The sequence below is a fragment of the Ursus americanus genome, chromosome 12, assembly GCF_024610735.1.
Source record: "Ursus americanus isolate L20-20 chromosome 12, mUrsAme1.1.p, whole genome shotgun sequence".
Classification (NCBI taxonomy): domain Eukaryota; kingdom Metazoa; phylum Chordata; class Mammalia; order Carnivora; family Ursidae; genus Ursus; species Ursus americanus.
In genome coordinates this window covers 2,111,514-2,128,608 of record NC_142138.1, presented here as the reverse complement: position 1 = coordinate 2,128,608, position 17,095 = coordinate 2,111,514, and the positions used below count along the sequence as shown (strand labels likewise).

Here is a 17,095-nt window from a genome sequence, read left to right as displayed (position 1 = left end):
CACGGGCCACTTTTTATGTCATTTTCACCCCCAAATCCCTTACACTGTGGAGAAGCACGTGTGCACACTACACATTTGGCTGTGATCAGATGAACTGACATAAACGTTTAGAGGCTGGAGAGAACCCAGGAAAAGCAATAAAGCAATGGCCTTGAACCATGAACTAGTCACTGTAGAAGAAAGCCTTTGTTCTCAACACTCAATTGTCATTGGGGTGGTGGCAGCCAATATGGGGGCCATCAGTTTAGGGGTAGCCATACAGCCACCCCTAACTTGGGTGCTCACAACCCCAGAAAGGCTCAGGTTGGTTAGAACTTACTTATACAATACCAAATGAGTCCCATGAAGTCTGCCCACGGCTCTGGACAGCTCTGACGCAGCCTGGGTCACTGAGCGGTTCTTCTGTGACCAAGTACATTCAGAAAGGCCCTTTTCACATCCTTGTTCCGGAGGCTGTAGATGACGGGGTTGAGGAAGGCAGAGACAACATTGTAGAACAGGGCCAGCTTCTTGTCCCGCTCGGGGTCATACCAGGAGCCGGGCCTCATGTACATGATCATGCATGGCCCATAGAACATGATGACCACAGTGATGTGGGAAGCACACGTGGAGAAAGACTTGAGCCTCCCCTGGGTTGAGTGGATTCTTAAGATGGAGGCAAAGATTCGCACATAGGAGGCCAGGATGAGGGAGAATGGGACCAAGAGCAGGATGAAACCCAAGATGAAGTCCAAATGGTCATTGAAGGACGTGTCCGCACAGGCCAATTTCAGGACGGCAGGGACCTCACAGAAGAAGTGGTTTATCTTGTTGGGGCCACAGTAAGGCAGCTGCATGGTGAAGACGGTGTAGATCAGGGCCCCAGCTACGCTAATGCACCAACAGCCTGTGATCATCTTGATACAAATGGGACGGCTCATGAGTAGGGGATAGTGAAGGGGGAAACAGATGGCCACATACCTGTCATAGGCCATAATGGCATAGAGGACACACTCAGCAATGCCCAGGACCAAGAAGATGAACATCTGGGCAGCACAAGCCCCCCAGGAGATGGTGTTCTTTGGACACACCATATTAACCAACATTTGGGGCATGGTGGTAGTGACATAACTCACGTCCACCAAGGAGAGGACACTGAGAAAGAAGTACATGGGCGTGTGCAGGTGTGAGTCCAGGTAGATCAGGGTGACGATGAGTCCATTTCCCAGAAGAGTGATGAGGTAGAGGAGAAGGAAGAAGGAGAACAGGGCTAGCCTGACCTGTGAGTCACTGGAGAATCCCAGGAGGAGGAACTCAGACACAGAGCTGTGGTTCTCCTTGCCAAGGCTCTGCATGGTGGGCTGCCTATTAGGGAGACAAGGGCTTCCCTGTTCTGTGTTTGGCCCTTGGGGGAAGGAAGACATAGCTGACAGAAGCGGAGTCACACACACATAGCGCTTTGCACAGAAGCTCGCACAAATGTCATCAAACCTTGTGGAGTGGGACGCAAAGGGAAGGAAGGATAGGGCATGTGGCACCCGGAAATACATCAGGAGATCTGGATTCCTACCTGTAATGGAACATAGGATGCCTGACTGCCCACAGGTCCTTGTCTGGAAACCACCCCCACCCACAGAAGGCAAGGCATTCGGTAGCCATGTTTGTAGAGGGGACGCAGACAACCAGGCCACTGCTGAGTTGTACCAAAGTGTACACCTGTCCCGGTCTGGAGGACAATTCTCTGCTGAGAATTCAAAAGGACGACACTGTCGGTGTCTATGTCAGTGGGCTGTGTGTGCCTGACGTACAATATCCCGGAGTCAGTGTGGTGGTAACAGGGTCACAGGGGCGCTGGCGCAATAGAGAAGAAAAGTGGAGCCTTGAGAAATGATAAAGAGCAGACGTGCAGGGCAGCAGACAGAGACCTCACAGCCCCAAGCCACCGGGAGTGTGACTCTGACTCCTGACTTACAGTCCCAGTCCCCCTTCGTTTCCTGTGCGTGGATGCCTGTGGGATTTTCTGTTGAATCCTTACAGTCACTCCCCCATGAGCACATTTCTAATGCAGCTCTTCCTGAATGTCCCGTGGTTGTCACTTACCCAGCTGTGTGACCTTGGGAAAGTCCCTTCACGTCCATTGGCCTCAGTCATCCCACCTGTTAGAGACGGAACATCTGTGGAACAGAGTAACGGCAAGGAGCATATGACATTCCGTATGTCAAGACATTTGGTGAAATACAAAGCGGTAGACAAATAAAGGGTTAGTAGAAGTGGAATGAGTCTGGAAATCAGAAGAGCAAAGGGCTGGTCCTAACTATGTCCTTGACTTGCTGTGTGATCTTGGGTCACTCCATACCCTTCTGTGACCTTCACAGCCCCATTTTTAAGTGAGGCTGTCGGACTTGCCCACTCCAAAGGAAACTGCCAGCTCTGTTATTCTTTGCTCCCAGGAATACCCGGCTGAAGACCTGTGATCACATCAGTGCCATGAGCATCAAGGGGAAGGCTGAGCTGGGCAGTCGGCTGAACAGGACTGGGCTGGCAGGAGATTCCTTTTGGGAGTTGGAGACGTGAGACCAGAGTAGAGGAGAATACATAGCGTGTAGACTTAGTGTCCACACACTTGAATCTTGTAGCCCCTTTACCTGCTCCTAAGTCATGTAGGCTCTCAGAATCCCAGGTTCTTCATGTGTAATACCCCCTCCATAGTGGAGATCATGCGAATTATACCTGGTCTACTGACACTGCTCCAAGAAGGTTGGGATTGTGATAATGGGCAGCTGAGTGGAAGGATTGGTAGAAGGAGGAGAGAGGAGCTATCCTGGTGTTTTCAAGCATCTGAGGCTCCAGAGGATAGGGTGGAAAACACGATTGTGAGGACCCCTTGCTTCAGGGTGTTGGTGGGGATCTGGAAGATGGAAACATTGTTTGAAGCTGCTTGGGCAAAAGAAAATGGTGTGATATTTTTGTGCAGAGCGTTAGGGAACTCCAGTATTGGATGAAGAAGAAAGAGGTCCTAGATCAGGCGTGTTTGTGAAGCAAGGAGGAGAGCCAGGGAAGCTCAGAGTCTTACACATTGCGGGGAAACTTTCAAGAGATAAGGACCGGTCAGCAGTGCCTGTGGCCGACCCCGAAGCCAGGATGATGAGGGCTGCAAAGGATGGGGGAGATCACATCTTTCCACCTGTCCGCACCCCAGACTGGGCTGTTCCAGGGCTTCTTCCTTCCCACTCCACCCACCAGCTACCAGTACTGTTTCATCTGTTACGCCCTTTCTCATGCCTCCTTAGACTGGAATTTAAGGGCTCCCCCATCTGCCTCTAACCAATTTCAAGTCTGTGATTCACCAGTGCCTCACTGGTGTTAACAACATGGTGTTAACAGCATGGCCACCAAAAGGATCCTAGTCTGGGCAGGTGGGGTGCCCTCCTGTCTGAGCCACAGATCTTTTAAGCTAGCCGGCTTTCTCGGTATCAGCCACGCATGCCAATCCCATCTGCACTGTCCTTCCCTTGAGCTGCTTTTCTGCTGGGAATACCTTCCGTAACCCTTTCTGTTTCTCCACATCCCACTGACCTCCAAGGCTCAGCTTGTGGATTCCTCCTCCTTACACAATCGGTGTGGCCCATTCATTTTGCGTATTGTTCTCTCAGCCAGGCTATAGGCAGAGGCCATGTCTCTTTTAGATCTCTCCACACTATCTAGCAGGGACTGGCAGACTGCTTGGGCACCTGTCCCCGTGCTGGGCTCTGGCTGCGTAGCCCACCAGACTCTAACCACTGTGCCCACGGCTTCTCTCAAAGCGCCCATGAAGAAAGAATTAGATCAAGTGCTTCTGCTGGGAAAACGTCATGTTCTTAACCAGTCTCCTTTCTCCACATTCCTGTTCCTTCCCAGCCTCTGCTCTCTGGGTGCAGAAAAGCATAGAGGATGTCTTGTCAGTGGCCCCAGCACCTGAGCAAGTCTAGGAAGTGCCATGGAGATCCCAGTCCTCTTCAGTGTTGGCAGGTTCCCCCCCATACCTCCTTCCCCAGTGAGTGAGGCAGAGAAGACTGGGCTCCTTTGTCATTCTTGGAGGACCCAGGAAAGGAACCCCTTCCAGCCCCTCCCTCAGTCCCACGCAGGAATGATCAGTACCTTGTTCTTCGGCTAGAGTAGTCTCCTTCCCTCCCGTGGTACCAACCACCTGCTTTCTCTGGTCTCAGCAGTGTAGAAGCGTGGATGCTTCGCACAGTGGCTCTGCAGCGGAGACAGTGCCTCTCTTAGGTGCACTGGATGCAGAGCAGTCCTGTGGGAGGGGCTTCCAGGTGGCAGACACTGAGGTCCTCTTTGTATCAGAATGGGGTTAGAGAGTGGATTTCTGATCCCTGAAAAGCCCTGAGGAGTCTCTGTCCGTGCTGGTAAGTGCAGCACAGAGCCCCAGGGCTGGATGAAAGCCGAGGCCAGGAGGTTTAATGCAGCAAGACTCTCCAGGCTTGTCCCCTGGAGTTAGCGAGCTAGGCACCTTTCTTAAGTTTCCACCGGGGACTGAAACTTCTTCCCACTGAGAGTCAAGAGGAGGGAGGAGTACTACTGCTTCGCTGCCACGTCTCCCTATGACAGAGTGATTGTACTAGTAAGGTGTGCTTTGTTTCTTTCCGAAGCACATGCGTGTGTCTTTGTGTTCTCAAGAATCTTCTCCGTGATCACATGTTAAGGCTTGGAAATGGGTATAGCATAAATGTTGCTAATACTAGTGTCCTTATAACTGCCATTATCCAAGACCACAGATCTCATTGTGGTGTCAATGCTTCCAAACCTATTGCTCTAGCAGCAACTGCCTACTAATGAGCGCTGGCTTTGATCAGAGGGTACTCGGGGCTCGGCATGTAATATAATTCATCCTCACCAACAAGGTCAGTAAGCCATTTGGTAGTTAGATGTTTAAGAGAATTAACTGGCCTGTTCGTACCTCCTAGCAGATAACACATAGTCTGAATTTGGACCTAGATCTGCCAGATTCAAGCTCATTCTCCCGCAGCGTCTCTATGGCCAAGGGCAACACTGTTTATAGGGTGTGTACACTTGGGCTGTAGCTGCAGGTGCCAGGTGGTCAAAGACCAGCACAGATGGACAGTCCTTCTCAGACCGACTTGGAAGATACTCTTGCCAACTAAGTACTCTCTTGGGTCCTTCTGGAATTCCAGGAGATTTGAAAGGCAGAAGATTGGCTTGGCCTCGTTAAGTGCTGCAGGACAAGGCTCACTGGAAAGGAGCCTACCCTGTGGGTGGGAGGCACTAACCAACTGTGAGAGATGGTGGAGTCCAGCAAGGTGGAGTTCAAATTCTGAGGTGTGTGGCAATGAAGGTGAGGTTCAGGGCGAGGTGAGGTCCAGTTTGGTCGCTGGGGGATTTGAGGCCAATGGGGAGTACTTTCACATTTCTAGAAGCTACGGATGAGGAATCCAAGTCAAGTGGTACTTGGAGGTCAAAGGGTGTCTGTCCATAGAACCCTGGATGGGACCTGAGGGGACAGAACTGGATGAGACCTGAGAACTGGGAGGGGTCCTGAAAAGAGCAAGTCATCCTCAAGGACAGGTTCTGAAGGCCAAGACCAAAGAGGTCTTGGTAACATATTGAGAGCACAAAGTAGGACAAGCCAGAAGCTTAGGAAAACTGGACGTTATCTCAGATCTACTGCTTAAGTTCCTAGAGACATAGCACATCCTTCCCGACAACATGGATTTTTAGGGTTGGCAAGTCTCAGTTACAGTGCTTGGCTCCTACTGTGGGGAGACAGGAGGGCGAGGATGGGCTTGGGTAGGGTGATCTGATGTATTACTTTTCATGGAACAGTTCTGTTCTATTCCTGTGGTAGAGCAGTTAGCTCTTGTCACTCTTTTGAACGCTCCCTTTTACGGTCAAAATGCATCTGACTTTGGACTTGATATGGTCTCCTAGAGTAGGGGCCATGGGCCTTGTGGCCATCTGACATGGGGCAGCCCTACCCAGGGCACAGGAAACAGATAATGCACAGTACAGTCCTCGATTTTGGTATATTTTCTCTCATCACTGTTTATCTCGACATCATTTCCCTCCTCAGGCCTAGTGTCTGAAGTTCCAGAAGATGCAGAGCCACTGTTCGTTATGTAACACAGGGGGAAAAGACCAGACAGATTTGTGGTGGACTGTTGTCCCTACCCCTTCTTCACCATGTGATTTGGGAAAATCACTTCCCCTCTCTGGGCCTCATTTTCATCATATTTAGAACAGAAAGCAGTGCTATGAGGACTAAGGAGGTACCATGTAAGGTGCTGAGCACAAGTCCTGGCCCAGAGGAGAGACTTAGTCAGCGGCAGATCCCACGCTGACTGCAATAAGTGAGCAGTATTAAGGGTCAGGCTAGTTCTTCCGTAGCTGAGGGCTGGGACACCCTGTCGCAGGGCAGGAGTGGATGCCTAGCTGCAGAGTCGGGTCTCCTGCCCAGGTCACACTTCTTAAGCAGGAGGGAGGGGACTATGCTTGTGGAGTGGTCATTTCCTTCCTCCTGCAAAGAGGATGAACCCATTGAATCTGGCAACCCTGGGATCGAGAGCAGAGATTTAACTTCCCAGAGGGGACAGCACATCCATAAATGACTGAGCAGTAAGGCAGCTTGTCTACTGAGCCAGGCAGGGTGGAGCCAGCTGCTTAGTCATTGTCTCATTCAACCCCGATCTTGGTTCAAATCTCAGTCTGGTCCCTACTTGTAACTCAGGCAAGTTATTTCACCTTTTGAAGCCTCAGTTCCTTAAACTGTAAAATTTGGAAAATAATATGAACTTCACATGTTTGTTCTGAGGCCTAAGCAAGATGAAGTATTTAAGCATCTGATACCAGGAACATAGGATGTGGTCGAGGGGTGGGAGAAGTCGTGGACATCAGCATTCTCCTGAGGCCAACAGCTGGGACGGTGGAACCCAGACCCATGACCCTCTGGTGCCCCTTCCTTCCAGCACACTTCCCTGACTCTCCACTTAGTCTCTCTCTTATTTTTTTTTAAGTTCAATTAGCCAACATATAGTACATCACTAGTTTTTGATGTAGTGTTCAATGACTCCTTAGTTGCATGTAACACCCAGTGCTCATCAGATCACATGCCTTTCTTTTTGCTCATCACCCAGTTACCCCTTCCTCCCATCTCCCCTCCATTCTGCAATCCTCATTTTGTTCCTCAGAGTCCAGAGTCTCTAGTGGTTTGTCTCCCTCTCTGATCTTCCTATTCAGGTTTCCCTCCCTTCCCCTATGGTCCTCTGCCCCATTCCTTATAGCCCACATATGAGTGAAACCATGTGATAATTGTCTTTCTCTGCTTGACTTTTTTTACTTAGCATAATACTCTCCAGGTCCAACCATGTCGACGCAAATGGTAGGTATTCATCCTTTCTGATGCCGAGTAATATTCCACTGTGTATATGAACTGCCTCTTCTTTATCCATTCATCTGTCGAAGGACATCTTGGCTCCTTCCACCGTTTGGCTATTGCGGACATTGCTGCTATGAACATTGGGGTGCATGTTCCCCTTCTTTTCACTACAGCTGTATCTTTGGGGTAAATACCCAGGAGTGCAATTGCTGGGTTGTAGGGTAGCTCTGTTTTTAACATCTTAAGGTACATCCATTCTGTTTTCCAGAGTGGCTGTACCACCTTGTAGACTCACAACTGTGAACATCCTACCTTGCAAAAAGCAGTCACTTTTCTGCTTGTAGAGATCCAGATATATATTCCTATATCTCAGGTTGATTTCGTGGGTGTTCAAAATGGTTTGATAGCTATGCAGCTGAATTCAGGGGACCAGTTGAAATGGGGTCCCCTACTCCTCTGCCATCTTCTAAGTCCACTCCTTCATTTCTATTTTTTGAAACAGCTTAAGTAGAATAAGTATTACTTCTCCTTTAAATGTTTGGTAGAACTCATTTTGAACTTAAAGACACCTCCAGATCAAAGGTACAGAATGAAGAACAATTTACCACAATAATGGACCACAAAAGAAAGGTGGCGTAGCAATCCCCATATAAGATAAATTAGATTTTAAAGCAAAGACTGTAGTAAGAGATGTGGAGGGAAACTATATCATACTCAAAGGGTCTGTCCAACAAGATCTAACAATTGTAAATATCTATGTTTCCACCATTGGAGCAGCCATTTATATAAGCCAACTAATATCCAAAGTAAAGAAACATATTGATAATAATTCATTAAGAGTAGACTTCAACACTCAACTCACACCAACGGACAGATCATCTAAGCAGAAGATCAACAATGAAACAAGGGCTTTGAATGACACACTGGACCAGATGGACTTCACAGATATATACAGAACATTCCATCCTAAAACAACAGTAGACTCATTCTTCTCGAGTGCTCATGGAACTTTCTCCAGAATAGATCACATACTGGGTCACAAATCAGGTCTCAACTGATAGCAAAAGGCTGATATCATTCTCTGAAGAGTTTCAGACCACAATCTGAACGCTTTGAAATGGAACTCAATCACAGGAAGAAATTTGGAAGGATCTCAAACAGTTGGAGGTTAAAGAGCATCCTGCTAAAGAATGAATGGATGAACCAGGAAATTAAAGAAGAACTTAAACAACTCATGCAAACTAATGAAAATGAAAACACATCAGTTAAAACCCTATGGGATACTGCAAAGGCGGTCCTAAGAGGGAAGTAGATAGCAGTCAAAGCCTCTCTCAAAACACTGGGAAAATCCCAAATAAAGAAGCTAACCTCACACGTAAAGGACCCAGAGAAAGAACAGCAAATAAAGCCTAGACCAAGCAGGAGAAGAGAAATAACAAAGATTAGAGCAGAAATCAATGAAATAGAAACCAGGAGAATGGTAGAACAGATCAAGGAAACTAGAAGCTCGTTCTTTGAAGGAATTAATAAGATGGATAAACCTCTGGCCAGACTTTTCCAAAAGAAAAGAGAAATGACCTAGATTAATAAAAATCATGAATGAAAGGGGAGAGATCATGACTTATACCAAGGAAATAGAGACAACCGTTAGATCTTATTGTCAGCAGCTAATTGCCAACAAACTAGGCAACCTGAAAGAAATGGATGGACTCCTGGAAACTTGTAAACTACCAAGACTGAAGCAGGAAGAGGCAGAAGATCTGAACAGACCAATAACCAGTAAGGAAATTGAAGCAGTCATCAAAAACCTCCCAAACAGCAAGACCCTAGGGCCAAATGGCTTCCCAGGGGAATTCTCCCAAGCGTTTAGTCTCTTTTTTTTTTTTTCCTTTTTATTTATTTTTTTTTAAATGATTTTTTATTATATTATGTTAGTCACCATACAGTACATCCCCGGTTTCCGATGTAAGGCTCGATGATTCATTAGTTGTGTATAACACCCAGTGCACCATGCAATACGTGCCCTCCTTACTACCCATCACCGGTCTATCCCATTCCCCCACCCCCCTCCCCTCTGAAGTCCTCAGTTTGTTTCTCATAGTCCATAGTCTCTCATGTTTCATTCCCCCTTCTGATTATCCCCCCTTTCTTTATCCCTTTCTTCCCCTACCGATCATCCTAGTTCTTATGTTCCATAGATGAGAGAAATCATATGATAGTTGTCTTTCTCTGCTTGACTTATTTCACTTAGCATTATCTCCTCCAGTGCTGTCCATGTTGTAGCAAATGTTGAGAACTCGTTCTTTCTGATAGCTGAGTAATATTCCATTGTATATATGGACCACAACTTCTTAATCCAGTCATCTGTTGAAGGGCATCTCGGCTCCTTCCACAATTTAGCTATTGTGGACATTGCTGCTATGAACATTGGGGTGCATATGGCCCTTCTCTTCACTACGTCTGTATCTTTGGAGTAAATACCCAGTAGTGCAATGGCTGGATCATAGGGTAGCTCAATTTTTAACTTTTTAAGGGACCTCCACACTGTTTTCCAGAGTGGCTGTACCAACTTGCATTCCCACCAACAATGTAGGAGGGATCCCCTTTCTCCACATCCTCTCCAGCAATTGTTGTTTCTTGCCTTGTCTATTTTTGCCATTCTAACTGGCGTAAGGTGGTATCTCAGTGTGGTTTTGATTTGAATTTCCTTGATGGCTAATGATTTTGAACATTTTTTCATGTGTCTGTTAGCCATTTGTATGTCTTCATTGGAAAAGTGTCTGTTCATATCTTCTGCCCATTTTTTGATTTGTTTATTTGTTTCTCATGTATTGAGTTTGAGAAGTTCTTTGTAGATCTTGGATACCAGTCCTTTATCTGTAGTGTCATTTGCAAATATATTCTCCCATTCCGTGGGCTGCCTCTTAGTTTTTCTGACTGTTTCCTTGGATGTGCAGAAACTTTTAATCTTGATGAAGTCCCATAAATTTATTTTATCTTTTGTTTCTCTTGCCTTTGGGGATGTATCATGAAAAAGGTTGCTTTGGCCGATGTCGTAGAGGTTGCTGCCTATGTTCTCCTCTAGAATTTTGATGGATTCCTGTCTCACATCGAGGTCTTTCATCCATTTGGAGTTTATTTTTGTGTATGGTGTGAGATAGTGGTCAAGTTTCATTCTCTTGCATGTAGCTGTCCAATTTTCCCAGCACCATTTATTGAAGAGACTGTCTTTTTCCCACCGGATGTTTTTTCCTGCTTTATCAAATATTAGTTGCCCAAAGAGCCGAGGGTCCATTTCTGGGCTCTCTATTCTGTTCCATTGGTCTATGTGTCTGTTTTTGTGCCAGTACCATGCTGTCTTTGTGATCACAGCTTTGTAGTACAGCTCGAAATCCGGCATTGTGATGCCCCAAGCTTTGTTTTTCCTTTTCAACAGTTCCTTGGAGATTCGGGGCCTTTTCTGTTTCCATACAAATTTAAGGACTGTTTGTTCCAGTTCTTTGAAAAATGTCCTTGGTATTTTGATCAGGATAGCATTGAAAGTGTAGATTGCTCTGGGTAGCATGGACATTTTAACTATGTTAATTCTTCCGATCCATGAGCATGGAATATCTTTCCATCTTTTTATGTCTTCCTCAATGTCTTTTAAGAGTGATTTATAGTTTCTAGAATATAGGTCCTTTACGTCTCTGGTTAAGTTAATTCCAAGGTAACGTATGGTTTTTGGTGCTATTGTAAATGGGATGGATTCCCTAATTTCTCTTTCTTCGGTCTCGTTATTCGTGTATAGAAATGCAACTGATTTCTGAGCATTTATTTTGTATCCTGCCACGTTACTGAATTGCTCTATAACTTCTAATAGTTTGGGAGTGGCTTCTTTTGGGTTTTCCATATAGAGTATCATGTCATCTGCAAAGAGAGACATTTTGACTTCTTCTTTGCCAATTTGAATACCTTTGATCCCTTTTTGTCGTCTGATTGCTGTTGCAAGGACTTCTAGTACTATGTTGAATAATAGTGGCGAGAGTGGGCATCCTTGTCGAGTTCCTGATCTTAAGGGAAAGGCTTCCAGCTTTTCCCCATTGAGAATAATATTTGCAGTAGGCTTTTCATAGATGGCTTTTATGAGATTGAGAAATGTACCTTCTATTCCTACACTCTGAAGGGTTTTAATCAGGAAAGGATGCTGTATTTTGTCAAATGCTTTTTCGGCATCGATTGAGAGGATCATATGGTTCCTGAGTCTTTTCTTGTTGATATGATGTATCACGCTGATTGATTTGCGAATATTGAACCACGCTTGCATCCCAGGTATGAATCCCACTTGATCGTGATGGATAATCCTTTTAATGTACTGTTGGATTCTATTAGCAAGTATCTTGTTGAGGATTTTGGCGTCCATATTCATTAGGGAAATCGGTCTGTAATTCTCCTTTTTGAGGGGGTCTTTGCCTGGTTTGGGGATCAAGGTAATATTGGCCTCATAGAATGAGTTTGGTAGCTTTCCTTCTGTTTCTATTTTTTGAAATAGCTTTAGGAGAATAGGTATTATTTCTTCTTTGAATGTTTGGTAGAATTCCCCAGGAAAACCGTCCGGGCCTGGAGTTTTGTTATTTGGAAGGTTGTTTATCACTGACTCAATTTCTTCATAATTAATTGGCCTGTTTAAGGAATCAATTTCTTCCGGTTTCAATCTTGGTAGTTTATAGGTTTCCAGGAAGGATTCCATCTCTTCCAGATTGCTTAGTTTATTGGCATATAGCTGTTGATAAAAATTTCTAATAATCCTTCCAATTTCAATGGTGCTCGTCGTGACCTCTCCTTTTTCATTCATAATTTTAATAATCTGGGTCCTTTCTCTTTTCTTTTGGATAAGTCTTGCCAGTGGTCTGTCAATTTTATTGATTCTCTCAAAGAATCAGCTTCTAGTCCTGTTGATCTGCTCTACTGTACTTCTGGTTTCTGCTTGATTGATTTCAGCTCTAATTTTGGTCAACTGCTTCCTCGTGCGTGGATTAGGCCTGTCCCTCTGTTGCTGTTCCAGCTTCTTGAGGTGAGAATATAAAAACTGCATTTTAGATTTTTCTATTCTTTTGAGTGAGGCTTGGATGGCTATGTATTTCCCCCTTAGGACTGCCTTTGCAGTATCCCATAGGTTTTGGACTGTTGTATTTTCATTCTCATTGGTCTCCATAAATTGTTTAATTTGATTTTTGATTTCCTGGTTTATCGAGTCATTCCTGAGCAGGATGGTTCTTAGTCTCCAAGTGTTTGAGTTTCTTCCAAATTTTTCCTTGTGGTTGAGTTCCAATTTCAGAGCGTTGTGGTCTGAGAATATGCAGGGGATAATTTCAATCTTTTGGTATCGGTCGAGACCTGTTTTGTGTCCCAGAACATGGTCTATTCTTGAGAATGTTCCATGGGCATTAGAATAGAATGAGTATTCTTTGGTTCTGGGGTGTAGTGTTCTATATATATCTATGAGGTCCAACTCGTCGAGTATGGCATTCAAAGCCTTTGATTCTTTGCTTAGTTTTTGCCAGGGTGTTCTCGTTTAGTCTCTTTTTTACCTGACACTTGGCCATGGTGTAGTCACCTTTCAAAATATATTTTTGGATTGCATTTGTTAAAATTTTGTGAAGAGGGGTGCCTCGGTGGCTCAGTCGGTTGAGCATCTGTCTTTGGCTCAGGTCAGGATCCCAGAGTTCCTGGGATCAAGCCCCAAGTTGGGCTCCCTGCTCAGTGGGGTCTGCTTCTCCCTCTCCCTCTGTTCCTTCCTCCTCCTGTGCATGCTCTCACTCTCCCTATCAAATAAATAAGTCAAATCTTTAAAAAAAATTTTTGTGAAAATTTTTGCATTTGTGCTCATGAGAGATACGGGTCTGTAGTTTTCTTGCGATATTTGTGTTTGGCTTTCATATCAGGTTGATGCTGGTCTTACGTTGAGTTGGCAACTATTCCCTCCTCTTGTATTTTCTAGAAGAGTTAGTGCGGACTTGGAATTATTCCTTCCTTAAAGCATTGGTCGACTTCACAAATGAATCCATCTAGGTCTGAAATTTTCTTTGTGAAAAGGTTTTAATGCCACATTTAAATGTTTAAAATAGATATGTGGTTATCAGCTCTCCTATTTCTTTTCAAATGAGCTTTGGTTCATTAACGTCTTTCAATGAATTTGTCCTTTTTATGTAAGTTATCTAAGTTATTAGAATAAAGTTTTCATAATATCTATGGAAAACCTTTAATATCTATGGAATCTCTACTGATGTTACCTTTCTAATTCCTGGCATTGGAAATCTGTGTTTTATCTTGTTTTTCCTGATCAGTCTGGCTAGACTATTATCAATATTATTCATCTTCTCAAGAAAAAAAAAACAAAAAACAAACTGAGGGCTTCAGAGGGGAGAGGGTGGGGGAATGGGATAGACTGGTGATGGGTAGTAAGGAGCGCACGTATTGCGTGGTGCACTGGGTGTTATACGCAACTAATGAATCATCGAACTTTACATCAAAAACCAGGGATGTACTGTTATAATACAATAAAAATATTATGAAAATAAAATAAATAAAACATAAAAATAAAAAAAGGAAAGAAAAAACCAAGAAAACCCAATCACTGTGGGATTCCTTAGCTGTTATGCTCATGCTATCAAGTTTACTAATCTTTGTAATCCCACCCAGTGCTTTTTTCATCTAACATATTATAGTTTCCATCTCTAGAAGTTAGATTTCTATCTTTCACATTTCTCCTTAATATGCTCAGTCTTCCCTGTTGCTTCTTAAACATATGGAATATAGATTTAACTTTTTAATGTCTGTGCCTACTTATTCCATCATCTGTGTTGTTTTCAGTTGGTTTTAATTGGGTGATATTTCTCGTGATGGGTCATATCTTCTTGGTTCATTGCTTTCCTGGTAACTTTTCATTGGATGCCAGGCATTTTAAATCGTACCTTACTGAGTGTCAGATACTTTTGAATTCCTGATAAATATTCTTAAGCTGTTTTTCTAGAATTTAGTTAAGTTACTTGTAAACAGTTTGACTCTCTTGAATTTGGTTTTTAAGTTTTGTTGGGCAAGACGAGAGCAGCATTTAGTCCAGTGGTGAGAACAGGAAACATCTCTGGTCCTTAGCAAGCTCCGAGAATGGTTCCGTCTAACCCTTCCACTTGTCTTCCCCCTTCTCCAACCTCCTTCCCCATTTGGTGCTTTCTTCACACACATCTACTCATCAGTGCTCATCAGGGACCCTCTGCAGACCTCCAGAGCTCTCTTTTCCCCCAGTACTCTGCTCCGTGAACTCCAGCAACCTTGGCCTATGTCTTACTCAGTTTGGGCAGCTATAACTGAGTACCATAGACTGGGTGGCTTAAACAACAACCATTTATTTTTCATAGTTCTGGAGGCTGGACAACCAAGATCAAGGTGCCAGCATGGTCAGGTTCTTGGCAAGAGCCCTCTTGCTGGTGTAGAGATGGCTGTCTTCTCATTGTATCCTCACGTGGTTGAGGGAAAACATCTCTTGTCTCTCCCTCTTTTATAAGGGCATTAATCTTATCATGAGAGCTCCACCCTCTTCACCTAGTTACTTCCCAAAGGCCCCACCTCCAAATGCCATCTCATTAAGCGTTAGGATTTCAACATATGAACCTTGAGGGGACCCAAACATTCAGTTTATGGCAGCCACCGAGACTCTCAACTATGTCTCTTGGGCCCAGGGAAATGACCAACCTCCTCTTTGTCATCACTTCCTCTGGCAGCGTGGTCACTTTGTCAGCAGCAAACTGGGACAACTGCAGGGTTCAGCTCATTGGTTTCTCATCTCTGACAAGTCATCGTCTTTTCTTGCCTGACGTCCAAGTCTTGGAAAACATTATTCCATGCAATTTGTCTAGGTTTTTAGTTATTACAGGTGGGACAGTAATTCTGGTCTCTGTTACTTCATCCTGATTGGGAACAAAAGTCTGAAACTGGTGTCTTTATATCTCTAATTCAACCCAACAAATTTCTTGTGCCAGGAAATCAATACATTCTGGTGATATCCAACGTGATATCATTTGTACTAGAAAAAAATGGGATTGAAACTACACATCCATGGGGCACCTGGGTGGTTCAGTCATTAAGCATCTGCCTTCGGCTCAGGGCATGATCCCAGAGTCCTGGGATCAAGCCCCGCATTGGGCTCCCTGCTCTGCTGGGAGCCTGCTTCTTCCTCTCCCACTCCCCCTGCTTGTGTTCCCTCTCTCTCTGGCTGTCTCTCTCTGTCAAATAAAGAAATAAAATCTTAAAAAACAAAAAACCCTGCACGTCCAACCGTAAGTGAACAAACACTTGACAATAATGGTTATAAAGAATATGTGAGTAGATGGTGACAGGGTTATCAAATAATATTAAGTATTTTAAAAGGCAGGTACTTAACCCATTAGGATTTGCATACAAAACACAGGAAACCCAGTGAACGGTGGCTTAGCTATACAAGAATCAATTTATTTTCCTCTCTAACAAAAGTCTTGAGGTACGAAGCTACTTGTATTTTGAAGCTAGATAACGTTAGTGAGAGAACCCCTGCGCTCCTCCAAGCCTTTTCCTTATGGTCTCAAGATGACTTGCCCAATGACATGTCATTTGTATTCACGGGGTTTTGGGAGAAGGGGTTGTATCACACTCATTCTATCCCTTTTGTTAGGAAAAGAAGTTTCTTCATGAAAACTCCTCAGCTGAGTTTCCCTGGTGTGTCTCATCGGACAGGACCAAATTCTGTGACTGCCGTCGCTGAAAAGGATTCTGGGAAAGGAGGAAATGGCACTGTCATTTGGGCTTGGACCATTCATGAGGTATTGACTGCCTCAAACAAATGTTGTCAGCAAGCACATAGTTCTACCAGCAAAGAAGGGGGGAATGGACAGTCAACCAAGTAGTATCTGCCACAATAAAATTGTATGTGGAGTGTGATATTAACGAGGTGGGAAAAAAGCCACTATCATTTAGGCATTTAAAAAAAGAGAGAAACATCTGGAAGTCATAAGTGAAATTTCCTCCGTACTAAGGAACTAAAGGGTAATTATTTTCTTCTTTCTACCTTTCTCTGTTTATGAATTTTCTCTGACAAACATGGGTTACTTTTGTAACTTGGAAAACAGGAATGACTCCATCAGGGATTGTCCTGCATAGAAAAGAATCCACATGGAATGGCCTCTTGACTGAGAAGAGGATTCTCTATTTCTCACTCAGCTTCTGCCACCTTGCAGCTCGCATGGAGGCCTCAGAAAGAACTTTGAACTCAGAAAGGCTGGGGTCCAAATTGGGAAATCAGAAAAGCTGAGGGCAGAGCCCATCCCCAGACTAGAGACTTGGGTGGTCCTGGCTCTCCCCACCCCCAAGCGGATTGTGCTAGAGGCACTTTATAATCTGGGAGACCTACTTGGGATCTCGGCTGCCTCCAACAGCTGCTTGACCTTGAATAGGTCATTTTCTCTCTGAACTTCAGTATCCTCATTGATAGAGTGGAAATAACTTGCTTCTTGGAGGATTACATGAAATGATACCCGGGAAGTGTTGGGCACATAGAAGGTACTTAACCAATGCTGACCCCTTTCACATTTTCCTTCCCTATCCCCTGGAGAATGTGTATCTGGCAGAAGCCCCTGAAGAGCCTGCTACCCTCAAAAGTGCTGCTTTTGGGTCTAGAGGGCATTACCCAACCACCTTCCGCTCCACGTGTGACTCTGTCCT

General features: G+C 44.7%; 1 protein-coding gene across 1 annotated transcript; it reads right to left on the bottom strand.

The window, feature by feature from the left end:
• Positions 1-386: 386 nt before the first annotated feature.
• On the bottom strand, positions 387-5,639 carry LOC123793648 (olfactory receptor 2A12-like). Its single transcript, XM_045799469.2, has 2 exons — positions 5,626-5,639; positions 387-1,344 (listed from the first exon to the last, which is right to left on the bottom strand). Exon 2 carries the CDS (start codon positions 1,332-1,334, stop codon positions 387-389), a length of 948 nt encoding a protein of 315 aa, XP_045655425.2. The 5' UTR covers positions 1,335-1,344; positions 5,626-5,639.
• Positions 5,640-17,095: the final 11,456 nt, after the last annotated feature.

Excerpts from the sequence above, each read along its gene's own strand:
- LOC123793648 (XM_045799469.2), bottom strand. The coding sequence starts at position 1,334 with ATGCAGAGCCTTGGCAAGGAGAACCACAGCTCTGTGTCTGAGTTCCTC.